This window comes from Myzus persicae, unplaced genomic scaffold, assembly GCF_001856785.1.
Source record: "Myzus persicae strain clone G006 unplaced genomic scaffold, MPER_G0061.0, whole genome shotgun sequence".
In the NCBI taxonomy this organism is placed as follows: Eukaryota; Metazoa; Arthropoda; class Insecta; order Hemiptera; family Aphididae; genus Myzus; species Myzus persicae.
The window spans coordinates 29,335-46,465 of NW_019104452.1; the positions used below are offsets into that span (position 1 = coordinate 29,335).

Consider the following 17,131-nt stretch of genomic DNA (forward strand, 5'->3'; position numbering starts at 1 on the left):
TATTTGTCATATTATATTCTTTTTTTATTTGAAAATTGTCTATTTTAAATGTCTAGAAAATATTAAAAATGTGGAATAATATAAGTAATATTAGTAGTTAATTAGTATATATTTACTTCTTTCCAATTAGTGAACTGCAATAAAATTTTTTGCCCTAAATAGGATATTGCTTTGGCCATTGAATTTGACAAGACTTGTGTTGCCAGTTTTACATTTTGTCGCTGTGATCCAACTGCATTTAGATGTCGATCAGTGACTTTGTGTACACAACTTAAATCCCCTTTGTTCAAACTAACTACCTCTTGTATTACTTGTTTCCCAATGTACTTATTATTTGGCAAAACAAATCCACTATCAATGAAATGATTTCTCACTAATTTCATTAAGTGTGGTACATCAGCAAACATATAAATTTGTTTTCCAGATATAGGATGACTAAATGATGTCTTTGTTGGTGTTATTCCGAGACTTTTCCAAAGCCTAATATTTGTAGGCCCCATATCACTAACAACAGCTGCTACCTCAAAACCACAGGCATGAAGCTGACTTATAACGTCGAACAATAATAATTGAGTCATGGGTGAATCAAAGTCATAGTATAATGGTTGCTTCCATTTGGAAAATAGTCCTATGAAAGTAACAAATAACTATTATACAGTCATAATTGATATGTTAATACTCAAATTTCAAACCACACACCTCTGGCAATCATTACTTGTACACACTTAAATGGACCCAAAACTTGTTCCGTTTTTTTATCGTAGCACAATTTTTGTGAAACATAAGTCTCATCAAATGATATTACTGTCACTTTGTCCATTTCTGATAAAGATTTTCCTATATTTTTCAAAAGCATAAGAACATCTTTCAAAATACCTTTGTCCATATTAAATTTCCCTGCCCACTGTCTCAATGTTGATAAACCTAAAATTATAATTATTTGCACAGATTGGTTTAAAAAGTTGTATTTTATAAATTCTAAGGAAAGTTATTTTACACAAATCTATTATGATTTAAAAAATTAATTGGTATTTGGTACTCATACAATACCTGGTAACGGAAACTCCAATTTATCTCTTAGATATCTATAGCACTTAGGTGATATACTTCGCAAAGTCATAGCCGATGCAATGTCTTCTGGTTCCCATTTGGCCACTTTTTTTTTTTTATTTAAGATCATTTCTGCTTGGTGTGGTGAAAACATGTTTGATAAATGGTTTTTAAACTTATTTTCAAACCTGCATGCCTCCAAAGTGATCCATTTATTTTGTTCAATAACTAATTTTTTCAAATCGCCATTTGTTTTGACGAGTTCCTCATTTTTTTTTTTAATTATCTCTAATTCATTTCTTAATCTAAATATATTAAAATAAAACATACCTCATGCTTCATACAATTTAAGTAATTGAATTACATCACTGCATATAATAATACAGACAATGTAAAAATATTTTTTTTACCATAAATATTATTTGAAACGTTCAATCAATTGTTTCAAATACTATTTTAATTTTGATAATCATAACAAATTATAAGACTGGATACATACTAAAATTCCATTCAAAGTTCCTACCTGTGGAACACGAAACCTAGTCCAGTTTTATGTCCCGCACCACTATACGGTCTATGGTTATAACTTATAATTATCCACTACACAGAATGCTCATAAATAACTAATCTAAATTTTAAATGTGCCTTAGTTGTGTTGGCTACTTATGTTATTTGTATACTTTTTGTTATTGTTATAGCTTTTTAAAGCTTTATTACTGTTACTTAATTGTTATTGCCTACATATGTATATATCATTGTTAACTGCCAATTGGCATAATATATATATAAATAAATAAAAATATAGATATATGATAATAAATAATAATACAGTTTTTTTTTTCTGTAAGCATGTATCATTTTTATTAAAACAGACAATTAAGAAAAATTAAAACTAAATTAATACTCATAACTACACAAAAGTAAAGATGTACATGAATAACCTGTTAAAGAATATAGGTTTTTGTATAAGAAAAACATTTAAGATAAAGAAGAGATATCCCTTGAGGTGACTATGTGGATGTGATTGTGTTGACCTTTATAACTAAACATAAAATACTTGTTAAGACAGAAACAATTATGAATAAATTACTAATTAGATGCAAATAACTTAACACAAATACATTTGAGTTAATACATGCATGCATGTACTGTTTATAAATAACACCCAAAACATTGAACAAACTAAATACATAGAACAATTGCTACATTTTTCTATGTATTATTTTACTTGGAATTATCGTCATCAACAGGCTGCAACAGAATGCTGTCATCTGGCAAAAATGTTATTCCATCGTCACAATCAATGTCAAATAGATTTTTTTTGCACTTTACTTCCAAAGGAGTTGAGTTATTTAACGACAATACATTTGATTTGCTGGAATTGAAAATGATTGACATATAATCTCCTTTTTACATAATAATATTAAGTAATACACACCATAAATTATCATCTAATGATGACGTTACTTTAAACGTTCCACTTGGAGTACTAATTAATGAATGTGGACAATTAATTGGTGAAGAATATTCATGCCCATTTATACTAGATATAAATTTAAACTTAAAATATCTACCAATGTTTTGATAGTATACTAAATACCTTAATGGAACAACATCATGTTTTAATCTCCTTGCACATTTAGGTGAGGCAATACCATCAAACACAAGTGGCTTTTCCACCATGTGTTGTGGACCAAAATGTAATGAACACACAACAGCTACAGCATATTTTAAAATAAAAGTTTTTTTTACAGATAATAAGTTCTTTTGATTTTACAATATCAGGTGTTAATCTTATAAATCGTATTTTATTTAGTACCAAGTAAACTGTAGGTCGCTTATAAGGAAAAATAGGCCTGTAAGTGTTCAATTTTGCACGCTCTCATGCATGCAATTATATTATATTTGTATAATAATCACTACATTGTAACATTGTACTCTTACCTGATCCCCTACTATACATACCTTTTTCAAAATTAACATTTTTTATAGATGAACCCCGTGTTATTTGATTTAACCATTTATTCCTCAGATTTACATCTTTAGGAAACCTATGTAAGTGTACATTTTTGGGTTTAACTAAATTTTTTTGCTTGCTGCCGCTCATACAGCCTTCAAATACACAAACTGGCATTATAAATTATAATTTAGTAAATATTTAATAGCAGAAGTACTTATTAAAATTTATTAAATCAAAAATTGAATATTTTTAATGTGATAATTTAATCATGATTAAATTCCAAAACAAAAAATACCGCCAAAAAAGTTTGATATTATAATAATATTTAAACCAATGAAAATTGGCGAAAGACCAGCGCCATATTTGCGCAACAGAAAACATAAATACGTCCGCTGATATCATACCTAGTTTATTATATCATGCTACTAAATATAATACAAATTTATAAGCATTGTCTATTTGTCTAATATATTAACAGTATATGCTGTTGAAAATTTTTTTTATGAAATGTATCGCACTATAGCTGTTATGTTACGCAATGGTTAAGTTACGGAGTATATTATACTATTATTTATTATAATATGCCAATGCCATAGACCTTATACTACAAAAAAAGATAGGTTAGGTTATAGCTGTTATACTAATAAAATTGTATTTTGTCGTTAAGACAGCCTACATCACTGCGATATGTTTGCGCGACGCTCGTAATGCTATTATTGTTATACACAGTCTGTTCTTATCTATTAGTATATTATTGTAAATATATAGCCGTAGCCCGTAGGCCGAGTTAACATTATTTCAAAATTGATGGAAAACCCATATCTGTGTTATCTGTGCATTTATTGTCGTCGCATTACACTACCAGCGTTCCAGTTTCTAGCAGACTTGCTTTTAAACGCTAACGGGAACGGTTCACTACAAAGTTTTATTCCGTTACTGGCGTTACCACACGACCTACCTCTGTACCATTTAGTCGGCATTTACATATTTACATCGTGTTCAGCTCGTATTTTCAGCCACTAGCAAATGAATTCTAGTTTATATTAAAGTTTTTATAGTTTTAATTTAAACGGCACGTCCTGTTATCGTGTTATTATTGTTAATGTGTAAAATATACCAATTTAAATTTGTTACTGCCAACGGGTAAGTATAGATAATATACAATATTACTTATTATACCATTTAACCTAATATTTTAAAGTTTTATATTACTTATTTACTTAGAGACTCAATGTTAGTCTGTCATTATGATTTGTGGTTAATGCATGAGGTCCGGCAAGTTATTTTTATGGTCCCTAATTTGAGCTTTGGTTAATCTTTTTTTCAGAGAGCTTCTCTTGTATTCGATAATTATTTAAGTATCAATATTAAAATCGCCGAATAGTCCGTATATTTATTATTATGATTAATATATTAGTTTTATATGTGTGCCTGTTAATAAATAATTGAATTTAACATCAACTTTTGTATTATTCGATCATTAATGGTACCTATCATTTTAATATTTGCCATTTGAGACTATAAAGTATAAGGTTTACTTGAGTGCTTTAATTATTATATGTTGTGGAACAACACTAGCTTATTTCTTTTCTTCTGAAACTTTATTTTATTTATTTTTTATAATTTTAATCAACGGCATAAATAATTTAAATGAAAAATTAATGATACCTACCTATCTAATTTATTATTTTTGTTTATTGGTTGCAGTTATATTTTATATAAACTACCTAGTTTTAATTTATGAATACAGTGAGCTGTGAGCATTATTTTATTAGGGACCCAGTTATAGTATAACTTTTAAAGTATATATATATTATTTTAATGTATTATTACTATTATATTGACACAATAAATATCTTAACTCTTAAGTAAAAGTAAAAATGAAATTGAATGTTTTTTAACTAAAATTGAGTTTGATAAATTGTATCATTAATTAACAAAATAAAACTATATCAACTGATAATTGATACTAATATTAAGATAGTACCTAACGTATGTAAAATATATTTTTGTGCCAGTAATAAATCCTCGAATAAATCTAAAGCAAAATGACATTTATATTTATGTATCTATTAGGAATATAACTCAATCAAGTCTAAGATTTTTATATAATAATGTCATCAAATATTAAAAGTCAAAGATCTAAGAGAAGAAAGTTGAACGCAGAGTTAAGTTTAATTCAAAATATTTATTCAGATGATGTCAGTAATGAAATTATTGAGGAAATTCCTGTATGTAATGATGATATAATACAAATAACTGCATCATCAACTTGTATTCAGCAGTCAATAGCTGAAGCTCATCAAAACAATCCTATACTTATAGATACTAACACTGAAAATTCATCCCTTTATTCAACTTTATTCAACGAAAATATTGAACAATCATCTTACTCAGTTTCTATTGATGATCAGTCTAAAAATATAGGAAATTTTCTCTCAACTTCTAATGAAAAAATTACTCATGAAAATGCTGCTAGTGAAGATTTTATAAATAACTTAAGTATTTGGGCATTAGAGTGTAATGTTCCTCAAATTACATTGAATAAGTTGCTTAAATTAATGAAAGGACATGAAGTTATTCATACCAAAAATCTTCCTCTAGATAGTCGGACTCTTTTAAACACACCAAAATCAAATAACAATCAAATCCGTATTGTTGAACCAGGTCATTATTATCATTTTGGTTTGGTTCAACAAAATAAACGATTTGCCCCTCACAATATGACTGAAATAAAAGTTGTTATTGGTATAGATGGTTTGCCCATTGCAAAGAGTTGTAATAATCAACTGTGGCCAATTTTAGCTTACATAGTTAGTTCAGATACTAACAAAACTGTCTTTCCTGTAGGTATATATTATGGAAAGTCTAAACCCAATGACAGTAATGATTTTCTAGAAGATTTTATTGTAGAAGCCAAAAAACTTTTGACTGATGGCATTAATGTGCATGGTCATAATAAAAAAGTTTTAATTCATGCTTTTGTTTGTGATGCTCCGGCCCGATCATATATTTTAAAAATTAAGGGCCATTCTGGGTATTTTTCATGCACACGATGTCTTTACGAAGGAGAGAATTGTGAGTCTAGAGTTTGCTTTCCATACTGCAACAACAAATCGGCAGAAAGAACTCATGATATGTATGTAAATATGTCAAATGAAGAGCATCATGTTGGGAAAACAATTTCTAAACTCACTGAATTACCTGGCATTGATTTAATTCGAAGTTTTCCATTAGATTATATGCACATTGTTAATTTGGGTATAGTCAAAAAACTTATTCAGTTGTGGTTGTTCAAAGGACCATTAAATGTTCGTTTACCAGGCCGCAGTATAAATGCATTATCTACTGCACTGCTAGCTATTCAGTCCTGCATTCCTTCAGATTTTGTTAGAAAAACTCGTTTAGTACAAGAAGTTAGTTGATGGAAGGCAACAGAATTAAGATTATTTATTTTATATGTTGGTCCAATTGTACTTAAAGATATTATTTCTTCAGATGCATATACTAATTTTATGTCCTTACATGTAGTGCTCTGCCTTTGTGTTCGAAAATTATATGAAAAATTTAAAATCAAAAATACGCAAGCATGAAAAACCTCTTGAACAAATTATTAATAGATATTCAGAAATGTATAATAAGCAACGACCAACATCATTACAACGCTGCACACCAAATTATAAATTATCATTGCCTCATAAATGTGGACCATTACTTGAAAATATTTGTGGATCTCAGTTCAAAAAATTTACAACCTGCAATAATATAAAATTAAACGTTTCAAATAATTCTGATTGTTATATTTTGACCAAAAGCAATGATGTTTTTAAATGTTTTAATTTTGTAAATACCCACGAAGACAATGTAGTAATAATTGGTAGAATCTTTGAAGAAAAACATACATTTTACAAAAAACCAGTAGAGTCATATATATTTAATATTGACATAGTTAAGAATCTTTCAAAAATTTTTACTGTTTTAGATAGTTCACAAATTGACTGCAAAATAATGTTATTGAACTACTGTAATTCGTTAATTGCTTTACCAATTATTAATACTAAATCAAAAACCAATTTCTAATTATAAGTAAAGTTAATATGTTATTATGTAAGAAGTTGTCTTACTTTCATTATTTATTTTAGTTTAAGTATTTTATAAAGTCCTATAAAATATTTTTGTTGATTTTATCAATATTTTTTACTGTGTCATAATAATAAGTACATGTACGATAAATAATATAAATTTATATGTATATAAATTATAATGTATATAATACCTATTCTTAATTTATTATTATAAACAAACTTATTTATATTTATTTACTTTTACATTTTTTTTCTAGTTTTTTTTTTTTTTGAAAACTTAATTAGAAGTACAAAAAATTATGATGTGGTTTGTCGTTCATTTTTTTAATGATGAATCAGTGGAAGCAGTCCCTGATACGTGGCTAAAAAAAAATACATGTGCATGGCCAAAAGATAAAAAACATATTAAAAGATGCATTGAAAAAAGAGTTATTCCTAACCAGCTAGAATTTTCATGGTTACCTGCACGAAAACTTGGAAATGCCTATAGTAAATATTATATAATATCTTATTAATTATTATTACTGACTTAAAAATTACCTAATTTAATATTTGACAAGATATTTAGTCAATCTATACCTAATTGTTCATTGAAATTAATCTCCATAGGTAGTTTGGAATCAGCTCGTGCTAAATGCAAATTAGCTCAATATCTATCTGACTTATCAGCCACTGAAGAAATCCATATTACCAAAAGTAAAGAAAATCGTAAATCCAAGAGAATCGCAAGTCCTCCTATGTTGAAAACTACAGGTTCTTATTCATATTTTTAGTTAAATTTGTAGATACTAAATAGAAAAATACTTTTATAATTTTTATTTTTAACCAATTAGGTTAACATAGTACATATACACTTTTTTATTTATATTTTATTTTGATTAACTATAATATATATAGTATACATATAATAACCTATTGTTATACACTAGTGAAAAAAAAATGTTAATATCTAAATGATATGATTAATTATTTTTACAACTTATTAAGTATTAATACTATATTATATTTACTAGGTTTAAATAAAAAATTTAAGATGCTTATATCAAATAATACAAGTGGGGAATCTGATGAAGAAATAATGTATGATTCTGATAAAGATCCAGAATATGTTTTAACCACCCCCCGTGTTAAAGAAAACTGTAAGTTAAAAAAAAATACCTCCCTCTATAATCTAGATCTACTCATTAATTCAAAAACTATTAGAATAATAAATTAATATGATAGATTTAATTAAGGTTTATATTTTTACAGTTATTGATTATCAGTGTATGTTTTTTTTTTTGTAGGTGATAAATTAATACTATCAAGTCCACTTTTAGTAGCAAACACATCAGTTGATGTTAATAAATCTGTTTCCTATGTTCAGTCTCCAATTGGAAAAATAATGATCGAAAATATAGATAATAATTTATGCTATGTTAAAGAAAAAAACTTGAGTGGAAGCCCTATTAAACTNATTTATAGTGTGTTCATAAAGTTGTTCAACGCTTTCAGTGCCACCGAAAGCTTTTATTTCAACAGATTAAATGTTAAGGTGGTACTGATCGCATTTTCGTGAATTATGTGTTTTTTCATTGGTTATTCAATTTTCATTCGTTTTTTTTGTAAAAACCGTATTCATTTTTCATTGCATTCGTTCGTTCTTTTTTTTTGTTCTTTGCCGTCTCTCGAGCTGTGAGGTGTTCCATCTAGACGTAGATCAGTTTTTCAGTCATTGCTACATTACATTCGACCGTGTAAATTGTCCGCTCATCAGTTGTCATCGTTCATGTGTTTTCGTTATCAGTCTTCGTTGTGTTGTGAGTCGCTTCTGTAAGTATCGTTCATAGTCACTACATTGTGCACTTCTAATTATTTTCCCCATTCAGGGTGGTCAGAGACATACTTGCAAAAGCACGTGTTCCTTGTATTGTTTTGTGATTGTCATTGAGTTATTCGTCCGAGCTGTCGGCCCGTTAGTCGCACGTTCTCGAGATTGCACACATTTTAATATATATGTTACGGCTAAAGTCCGAAACATGGTTAAAGTGCACATTATCCGGATAATGTGCACATAATCCACAATAGTTGGATAAGGTAAACACTTAACATTTAGAATCATAGTTTCGTACATTAACCGGCTATTTTGTACATTATCCATTGATTGATGGATGAAGTAACTAGGTAGAAAAAATGTACAAAAAAATATATTGTTATATAATTGTAAGATATGAAATTACTTGTGGTGCTATTTTTACGATGTGAAAACCATACAAAGATAAAATGGAACTATAAGGATAGTAGGTACTACCATTTATCTTGCGATCATTTAACTTTATCGTAATCGCTTGATGTTACCTATATGAGTACCTATAACATCAGTTTAAATTTAGTTGTGTTCGAAGTAACATGTGAATAAAATGAGTTCAAAAGACGATTTTTACGTGTGTTTTAATAAATTAACTGCGGAAAAAAAACAGAATTCGATTTATTTATCACAAAAAAAATATTCTGAAATAATATTAGAAATTAAAAACGCTAAATCAAACAAAAAAAAAACAAGCACAGATTACCGACGTTTAAAAAGATATGATGTAATAACTATTGACGGAGAAGACAAATTGATTTATCCTATAGACGGTGGTGATTCAACAATCTATTACTACGTTCAAAACGAAAGTATGTACGATATTCTTCATGAAATCCATTATAATATAGGGCACGGGGGGAAACACAGAATGATTGCCGAGACAAAGAAAAAATATAAAAATATCACACAAGAAATTATATTAATGTATTTAAAGTATTGTGAACCTTGCCAAATGAAGCAAAAATGTAAAAAAAAAAGGTCTGGTTACTAAACCAATGATATTCTCTGAAATGAATAGTAGGGCTCAAGTTGACCTCATTGACATGCAGTCACAAGCAGACGGGGAATATCGTTTTATTATGGTCTACCAAGATCATGTTACAAAGTTTGTTCAAATAAGAGCATTAAAAACAAAACGAGCTGAAGAGGTTGCGAAACATATCATAGACATATTTTGTATTTTTGGTGCTCCAATGATACTGCAATCTGATAATGGAAGAGAATTCGTAAATCAAATAATTAATGATTTAAAATGTATGTGGAATAATTTGAAAATAGTTCACGGCAAGCCCCGACACAGCCAATCACAAGGTAGTGTTGAAAGGGCAAACCAGGATATTCAAAATATTTTAACTACATGGATGCAAACAAATAATTCAAAATCTTGGTCCGAGGGTTTGAGGTTCGTACAATTAATGAAGAATAGAGCATTTCACAGTGGGATAAAAAGGTCGCCATATCAAGCGATGTTTGGTAGTGATATCAAAATTAGATTATCGACGTCTATTCTTCCACCAGAAACTATCAACAATATATCATCAGAAGAAGATTTAGAAAATGTATTGCAAAATATTGGAGGAAAATGTGAAGAAAGCAATTCTGCAGATGCTAATCAGGTAAATAGAAAAAATAATAAAGAATACATAAATAATACGATTTACAAAATGTTATACAAGGTACTATTTTTATTTTTCGTAGGACGAAGAAATACATAAAATATGTGAGTCTTGTGGGAATAATATTCAAGTAATATTAAACGAAGATGACAATCAACAGCGTATTTGTAATTTGTGTACAAAAGAGGTAATTTATTTTCAAAATTAATTTTTACTATAATTATTATTATTTAAATTAATTTATGTAATTGCCCAATGCGTATACTATTCTACTTGTTTTACCCATATTTCCATAAGTTATTTATTTTATTATTATTATCAATTATAAAAACCAATTATTTGAAATTATAATATGTAAAATTATTCTTCATGATGAAAATACTTTGATATTGATGTATTTAAAGTAAACTTAAACTAAAGTATAAATTATTTTTTTAAGGTAAAAATACCAAGTGTAAAACTTAAATATATACGATTTAGTATATCTCAAATTCTGCCACCAACTAATAATAATGCTTTAGGTCGAACCATAAAATATAAATTAATAATCAAATTATAAAAAACAGTAAAAACATATTAACAGTAAACACGTATTAGCCCATAATAATTTACCTACTGTCCTACGAAAAAGAGTACGTCTGGTCACCATAACTATAATTGATTCTATTTCTATAACATCACGTGGCTGTTTATCAAGTCTCGTTGTCGGATATTACATATCTAATATTTTTATAACTTTTCAGAGTATGGTTAAGACTCAAAGAGACCTTAGTATAAAAGCATTACAACATCAAGCTGAAAAAATGAAGTTCAGGTCAATTAATAAGTTTCCACCTGCCAGCATCGGTGATACGGTTCGAGTCACCATACCAGACGTGGATAGAGGTAGAGGAGATCCGCGAAATATTCTGTTTGCAGTAGTATCAATAAAAGATGGAGAATACTATGAACTAGGTAATAAAGAAGGAACGATAGAACAACATTACTCTAGGTCTCAATTTGATGTTTGTCCTGAGCCATTAATTACAGTAGACGAGGTGTCAAATACAAAAAAATCGTTAAGAGAAATCGCAAAAAATGTCATTGTTATCTAATAAATAGAAATAAAAATAAATAGCAATAAAGTTAATATTGCATCAAATGTAGTTTAATATTTAATTGTTAACTTATATTAATCAATTTTATTGAAATAAAATATATATTATGAACTTATTAATAATATTTTACATTAGCCATAACACGATGGTTAAAGTTACTTTAGCCAGGTAATGTATACTTAATCCATTTCCTAATAGTTTTTATTCACGGCTAAAGTCCGAAATTGGATAATATGTACATTATCCGGATAATGTGCACATTAGCTTAATTCGGACTTTAGCCGTAACATATATATTGTATTTTTTTTATTGTACAAACGTGTGCATCTCGAGGCGGTAGCATTAGGTTCGAAGCCGCTAACGGATGGCAGCTCTCAGGTAAACGGCTGACGAGCCGCATTATTACTATTTATTAATTTTATATATATTTGTTGCATTGAGCCAACGGGCTCAAAACTATTATTATTATTGTCACATTAATTTCATTACATATATTTGTTGCATTGAGCCAACGGGCTCAAAACTATTATTATTATTGTCACATTAATTTCATTACATATATTTGTTGCATTGAGCCAACGGGCTCAAAATTATTATTACTATACACTTGCATTGAGCCAGCAAGCCATTTTTATTATTATTGTACTTTATTATTGTTACATATTATTATACACCATTGTCAGCCGACTTAGGCAATCTTATCATTTTGTTTATTTTTATAAGGTCGTGAAGGCACCCTTAATTCTTAAATTATATTTATATTAAGAGCTGCTCGCGACAACTATCAAGTCCACTTTTAGTAGCAAACACATCAGTTGATGTTAATAAATCTGTTTCCTATGTTCAGTCTCCAATTGGAAAAATAATGATCGAAAATATAGATAATAATTTATGCTATGTTAAAGAAAAAAACTTGAGTGGAAGCCCTATTAAACATATGAGCAATGAAACTAATATGTCAAGTGATGATAAAAATAATGATTGTGTTTTCTTTGTTTGTATATATTTCAATGATTTAACTATTTAAATTTAGATTCAGTTTATGACACATCAGTTTCTTATATTCAGTCTCCTATTGGTAAAGTGAGAGTTGAAAATATCAAATCTGTTTCTGAACCACGGTTTTATAAAAATAACAATGAATCGACTGCTAAAAGATCATTGAACTTTGAACCCGTGTCAACTAAGGAAATAGGATTCACGACAATTGAGCGAAGACTATTGAGCGCACGACAATTTAGCGCTGCGAAAATTAAGCGCTAAGATAATTGAGCGCAATATATAAAAAAAATAATAAATAAATAAAAAATGTATTATAATAATTTTGAAAAATAAAAATTAAGTCATAGTATGGTTAATAATACAATATCAACAATAATAATAATAATTTAAAAAAATAGTTTAAATATTAAATATTTTGAGCAATGCCTTTTAAAAACTGTTCAGTTGATCGGGAATGGAATTGTTCACAAATATTTTTTATCCTCAATCCTGAATCTTTATATTTTTTTTTTTTTGATTTTGGTTCATTACCTGCAACAAACTGGTGAATTCTCACGCGATTCAACTTTTCCTCTTTTTTTAGAGCGTCGATAAATTTCCAAATTGATGGATGAACTGCATTTAAAATTGATTTAAATGAATTATGCCATCCTTCAATAGCATTGTTGGTCCTTGGTATATCATTTTTAATCAACCCATAACAGTTCCATAATTTTATAGAAAACTTTGGAGACCTTCGTTGCCTGTTACGACTTATACGACCTATCCACGTGTCTTCAAAATAATCTAAGAGAGGTGTCAATATTGCTTCATGTTCTATATAAAAATCAGTTTGTAATAGGTTTTCGAATGCAGTAATAACAGACTCTGGGGGAACATATGCTAATGCATTTAACATTTTAATATTTAATGCAAACTCGGAATTTTCACGGTATTTTATGGCAAGTCCTGTGTTTTGAATATGTCTCCATATAGACTGACAAAAATGGAAAAAACAGCCATTTATTTCTGTTTGAGGAAATACTTTTTTCACTGCATTTATTGTAGCTTGTTCGTAATCTAGCATTATAGAAATAGGCTTCAATTCTGGTCTTAACTCTAGGATTTTTTTAAATAAACGGATGTATATTTCTTCAGTTTTATTTGGAAGGAGTGCAAAAACGGATGGCAAAACATTACTAAATTGTACACCGTGAATTGTATATAGCTGGTAGAAAATACTAGGTGACGATGAAAAAGTACCATCAACATACAAATGTTCACAATCAACCATCATATCAAGATTTTCCGTAGTTGAAAATATTAATATGCGTGGAATTTCTTGATTTTGTGAGTAACTATCATATAATAAAAACGGTTTACCATCTAATGTTGTTGTAAAATCTGGTGGAATGATCAACTCCTTCAATGAAGCTGGAATTGCTGGTGCCATTAATTCTTTTTGACGAATTCGTTGAACGGTTTTTTTCATTGAATCAACTGCTGGTAATTGACCAGCAACCGCTTCAGTAATCTACAATAGTAATAGTAATTGAAAAAAAAATAATTTTAAAACATATTTACCAAAAAAAAAAAATAACATTAAATTTATATTATATTTACCTGTAAAGACACTGCGCCTAAAACTGCTTGAGTACTAAGTTCAGTATGTTTTGCTGTTGTTTTTAAAAATTGCACTGCTTTTCTCGCTTCAATTTTTGCAATATCGGGTTTATGGTTGTGCTCTTTTTCACTTTCACTAATTATTTGACCATCCATCAAATTAATACGACCACGACATTTTTTCGTATTGCATTCAATACATCGCCAACTACTGTTTTTGTCAAATCTGTATAAATATCCGTTGTAACAAAGAAGGTCTCGACCTTTTTCACTTTTAATAAATTCCATTTTGTTATTTAAAAAAATTAAAATTTTTAATACAATTAATTGAATGATGTATAAAACGAAAAGAGAATGCACAGTGTGCCAGTACTCAGTATGCACGTGTGAAAATATGACAGTAAAATTATCCAGCGATAAGAAACTACATCGACTGCTGATTATCGTCGTTGGAATTTTATTCTAAAAAAAAAACGATTTAATAACACTGTATGTCTGTATCGAAACGAAAATAAGTAATAACATTATCATCAAACATAAATATTATCTAACAGGTTTTATAGGTATTCGTAGGTGCGTAGAGTGCGAACAAATTTATTTCCAATTTCATCATTTCGTGTACAGCAGTTAGTAAAATATTATAGCGCTCAACTGTCTCAGCGCTTAATTGTCGCAGCGCCCAATTTTCGCCGCGCTCAATTGTCTTCGCCCAATTGTCTGCGCTCAATTGTCTTCGCCCAATTGTCTGCGCTCAATTGTCGCGTGCTCAATTGTCGGGACACCAAGGAAATAATATAATTCATATATTAACTATGCAATAGTTTAATATTAAATAATATTATTTCATATAGTTTATAGTTTTATTAATTATTGAAATAGTTGATTATAATAACAATTATACAATATCTAACCTATTAATCTAATATTTATTTTAATATCTTTTTTTAAAAATATTTAATTTTGTTTTATGGTTTTAAGGTAAACTTTCCATGGATTCTTTAACAGAGTTTGATACAAATAAAAAACCATTGATGTCTAACGCTGGTAAGTTAACTTATCAAATTTAATACTTATAGCTAACTTTTTGAACTACAAAAATGTAATATGTTTAATAATACAAAATACTTAATTCAAAACTATTTATTTGTCATTAATTATTTAGCTAATTATATTATAAATCTATTTTTATGTAAATAAGAATTGTTTGTCATAATTTAGAATTTCAGGCTTTTGTTATAAGTTCACTATCTAAACTTAAGTTTGAAATCAGTAATATGAGTTCTACTATTCATGCAAATTATATATCCTCTGAAGCATTTTATAAAAATGTTGGACATTCAACTTCTTTAAATTTGTCAAACAACATTCAACAGTCTGTGGATATAAGTGAAATATTTCCCATAAATACAGAAGATCAATTAAAAAAGTTTGATGACAAGTTAAAATCGAACAATGATTTTAAATTAAATGTGGTATGATTATTAATTTGTATTTGATACCATAATTTATGATATGATAGCTGTAGTTGATTATTTTGATTTTTTTTTGTAGATGGCCAAATTGTCTTTATTTGTTGGCATTAAAAATGTTGGCGATAGTGTACGCCGTTTGATGTCTAGAATGTTTTCTGATGAGTTACTTCAAAATTATTCTCTGCTGGGGTTTAAGAAGAAAAATAGATTTTCTAATTTCTTGGTCTACCGTCTTATTCTAGGTTAGTATAAATGTATTACAGTACTCATTAATAAAAGTATAATATTTCTATGATAATAATAATTTTTCAGATGTCATTAGAGTTCAACCAAAATTCAGCTCTACTCTTGACAAAGAAATTGATGTACCAATATCCACATGGCTCTCTCATGCAAAATTTCGTATTAAAGACAAAAAAATTTAAAAAATTTAAGTAGTCCAATAAGTGATTGATGTTTTAAAACTCTATATTATTTTTATTTTGATATGTATAAATTAACAATTAGGTAAAAAGGTAACCTACAGGTAGCAAAATTTGTGTTTCATTATATAATATACCTATTTTTAAGAAAGTTTTTGTTTTAATGAGTAATGACTAATAATATTCAATATTTATGCTAATATAAATATTTTTTTTTTACATACATAAAGTATAAACCTTTGTATAATTCCAGTTATAATTCTGTTTTGTTTTTATGAATATAATGTATTATAATTTGATACAATATATTAGTGATTTGTGTATTAAAATCTCAGTAGCTAGTATAGCGTGTATTGTTGTTAGTGTTTTTTTAGTTTACCATTATTTTAAAGCATTGATGTGTTTAATATATATATATATGATAGAAAAACAAATTTACTATATTATATATAACTACCTACCAGAATTTCTGTATATTCAAACTACATTTTCAAAATGTGAATTGTTTTTTTAGCTTATATTATATATTTGATGATAATTGATTACTGAGTACTATATATAATTTTATATAATAGAGAAAAACTGATTATAATTATGATAAATAATACATATATTATATATATATATATATATATATGGTTCTAAAATTATTAAAAACTTAATTGTACCAAAAGGTTATAATTGACTTCTTACAATTTTTTTTTAAAATTATAATCATGTTTTGATAAAATTGGTAAAATGTTAAAAGTACATTATTCAAGTTTTTAAAAAATCTTAGTATAAAGTTCTGAAAATATTTAAATTAGATTAATAATATTGTATTAAAGTTGGAAAGTTGGCCAAAAAAGGAAGTTTAAACATTTATAGAAAGTGTGAATAATATTATTTTACAGAGTATGGTATGTTAATAGAATATTGATCTTAAATATAAAACTTTACTAGAACCTTATTACAATTTAAATTTGTTGTCTGGGAT

At 27.7% G+C, this 17,131-nt stretch overlaps 4 protein-coding genes across 6 annotated transcripts; 2 read left to right on the forward strand and 2 right to left on the reverse strand.

Annotated features, from left to right (window-relative positions):
- Nucleotides 1-1,889: 1,889 nt before the first annotated feature.
- Nucleotides 1,890-3,265, reverse strand: LOC111042274. Of its 2 annotated transcripts, XM_022326821.1 has the most exons (4): nt 3,016-3,265; nt 2,651-2,768; nt 2,489-2,593; nt 1,890-2,425 (listed from the first exon to the last, which is right to left on the reverse strand). In XM_022326821.1, the coding sequence occupies exons 1-4, from the start codon at nt 3,182-3,184 to the stop codon at nt 2,275-2,277; spliced, it is 543 nt and encodes a 180-aa protein (XP_022182513.1). In that variant the 5' UTR covers nt 3,185-3,265; the 3' UTR covers nt 1,890-2,274. The 2 variants fall into 2 exon arrangements, with proteins under 2 accessions (XP_022182513.1, XP_022182512.1); XM_022326820.1 differs by having other exon boundaries at nt 2,489-2,768.
- Nucleotides 3,266-7,365: 4,100 nt separating this feature from the next.
- Nucleotides 7,366-12,920, forward strand: LOC111042267. The gene is made up of 8 exons (XM_022326814.1): nt 7,366-7,584; nt 7,705-7,848; nt 8,109-8,234; nt 8,382-8,649; nt 9,903-10,584; nt 11,304-11,564; nt 12,424-12,619; nt 12,691-12,920. The coding sequence occupies exons 1-8, from the start codon at nt 7,395-7,397 to the stop codon at nt 12,918-12,920; spliced, it is 2,097 nt and encodes a 698-aa protein (XP_022182506.1). The 5' UTR covers nt 7,366-7,394.
- Nucleotides 12,921-13,065: 145 nt separating this feature from the next.
- LOC111042268 lies at nt 13,066-14,549 on the reverse strand. The gene is made up of 2 exons (XM_022326815.1): nt 14,262-14,549; nt 13,066-14,172 (listed from the first exon to the last, which is right to left on the reverse strand). The coding sequence occupies exons 1-2, from the start codon at nt 14,547-14,549 to the stop codon at nt 13,066-13,068; spliced, it is 1,395 nt and encodes a 464-aa protein (XP_022182507.1).
- Nucleotides 14,550-15,205: 656 nt separating this feature from the next.
- On the forward strand, nt 15,206-16,341 carry LOC111042269. 2 transcript variants are annotated; one of them, XM_022326817.1, is made up of 4 exons: nt 15,206-15,305; nt 15,480-15,733; nt 15,813-15,975; nt 16,046-16,341. In XM_022326817.1, the coding sequence occupies exons 1-4, from the start codon at nt 15,251-15,253 to the stop codon at nt 16,156-16,158; spliced, it is 585 nt and encodes a 194-aa protein (XP_022182509.1). In that variant the 5' UTR covers nt 15,206-15,250; the 3' UTR covers nt 16,159-16,341. The 2 variants fall into 2 exon arrangements, with proteins under 2 accessions (XP_022182509.1, XP_022182510.1); XM_022326818.1 differs by having other exon boundaries at nt 15,282-15,305; nt 15,488-15,733; nt 16,046-16,340.
- The last annotated feature ends 790 nt before the right edge of the window (nt 16,342-17,131 follow it).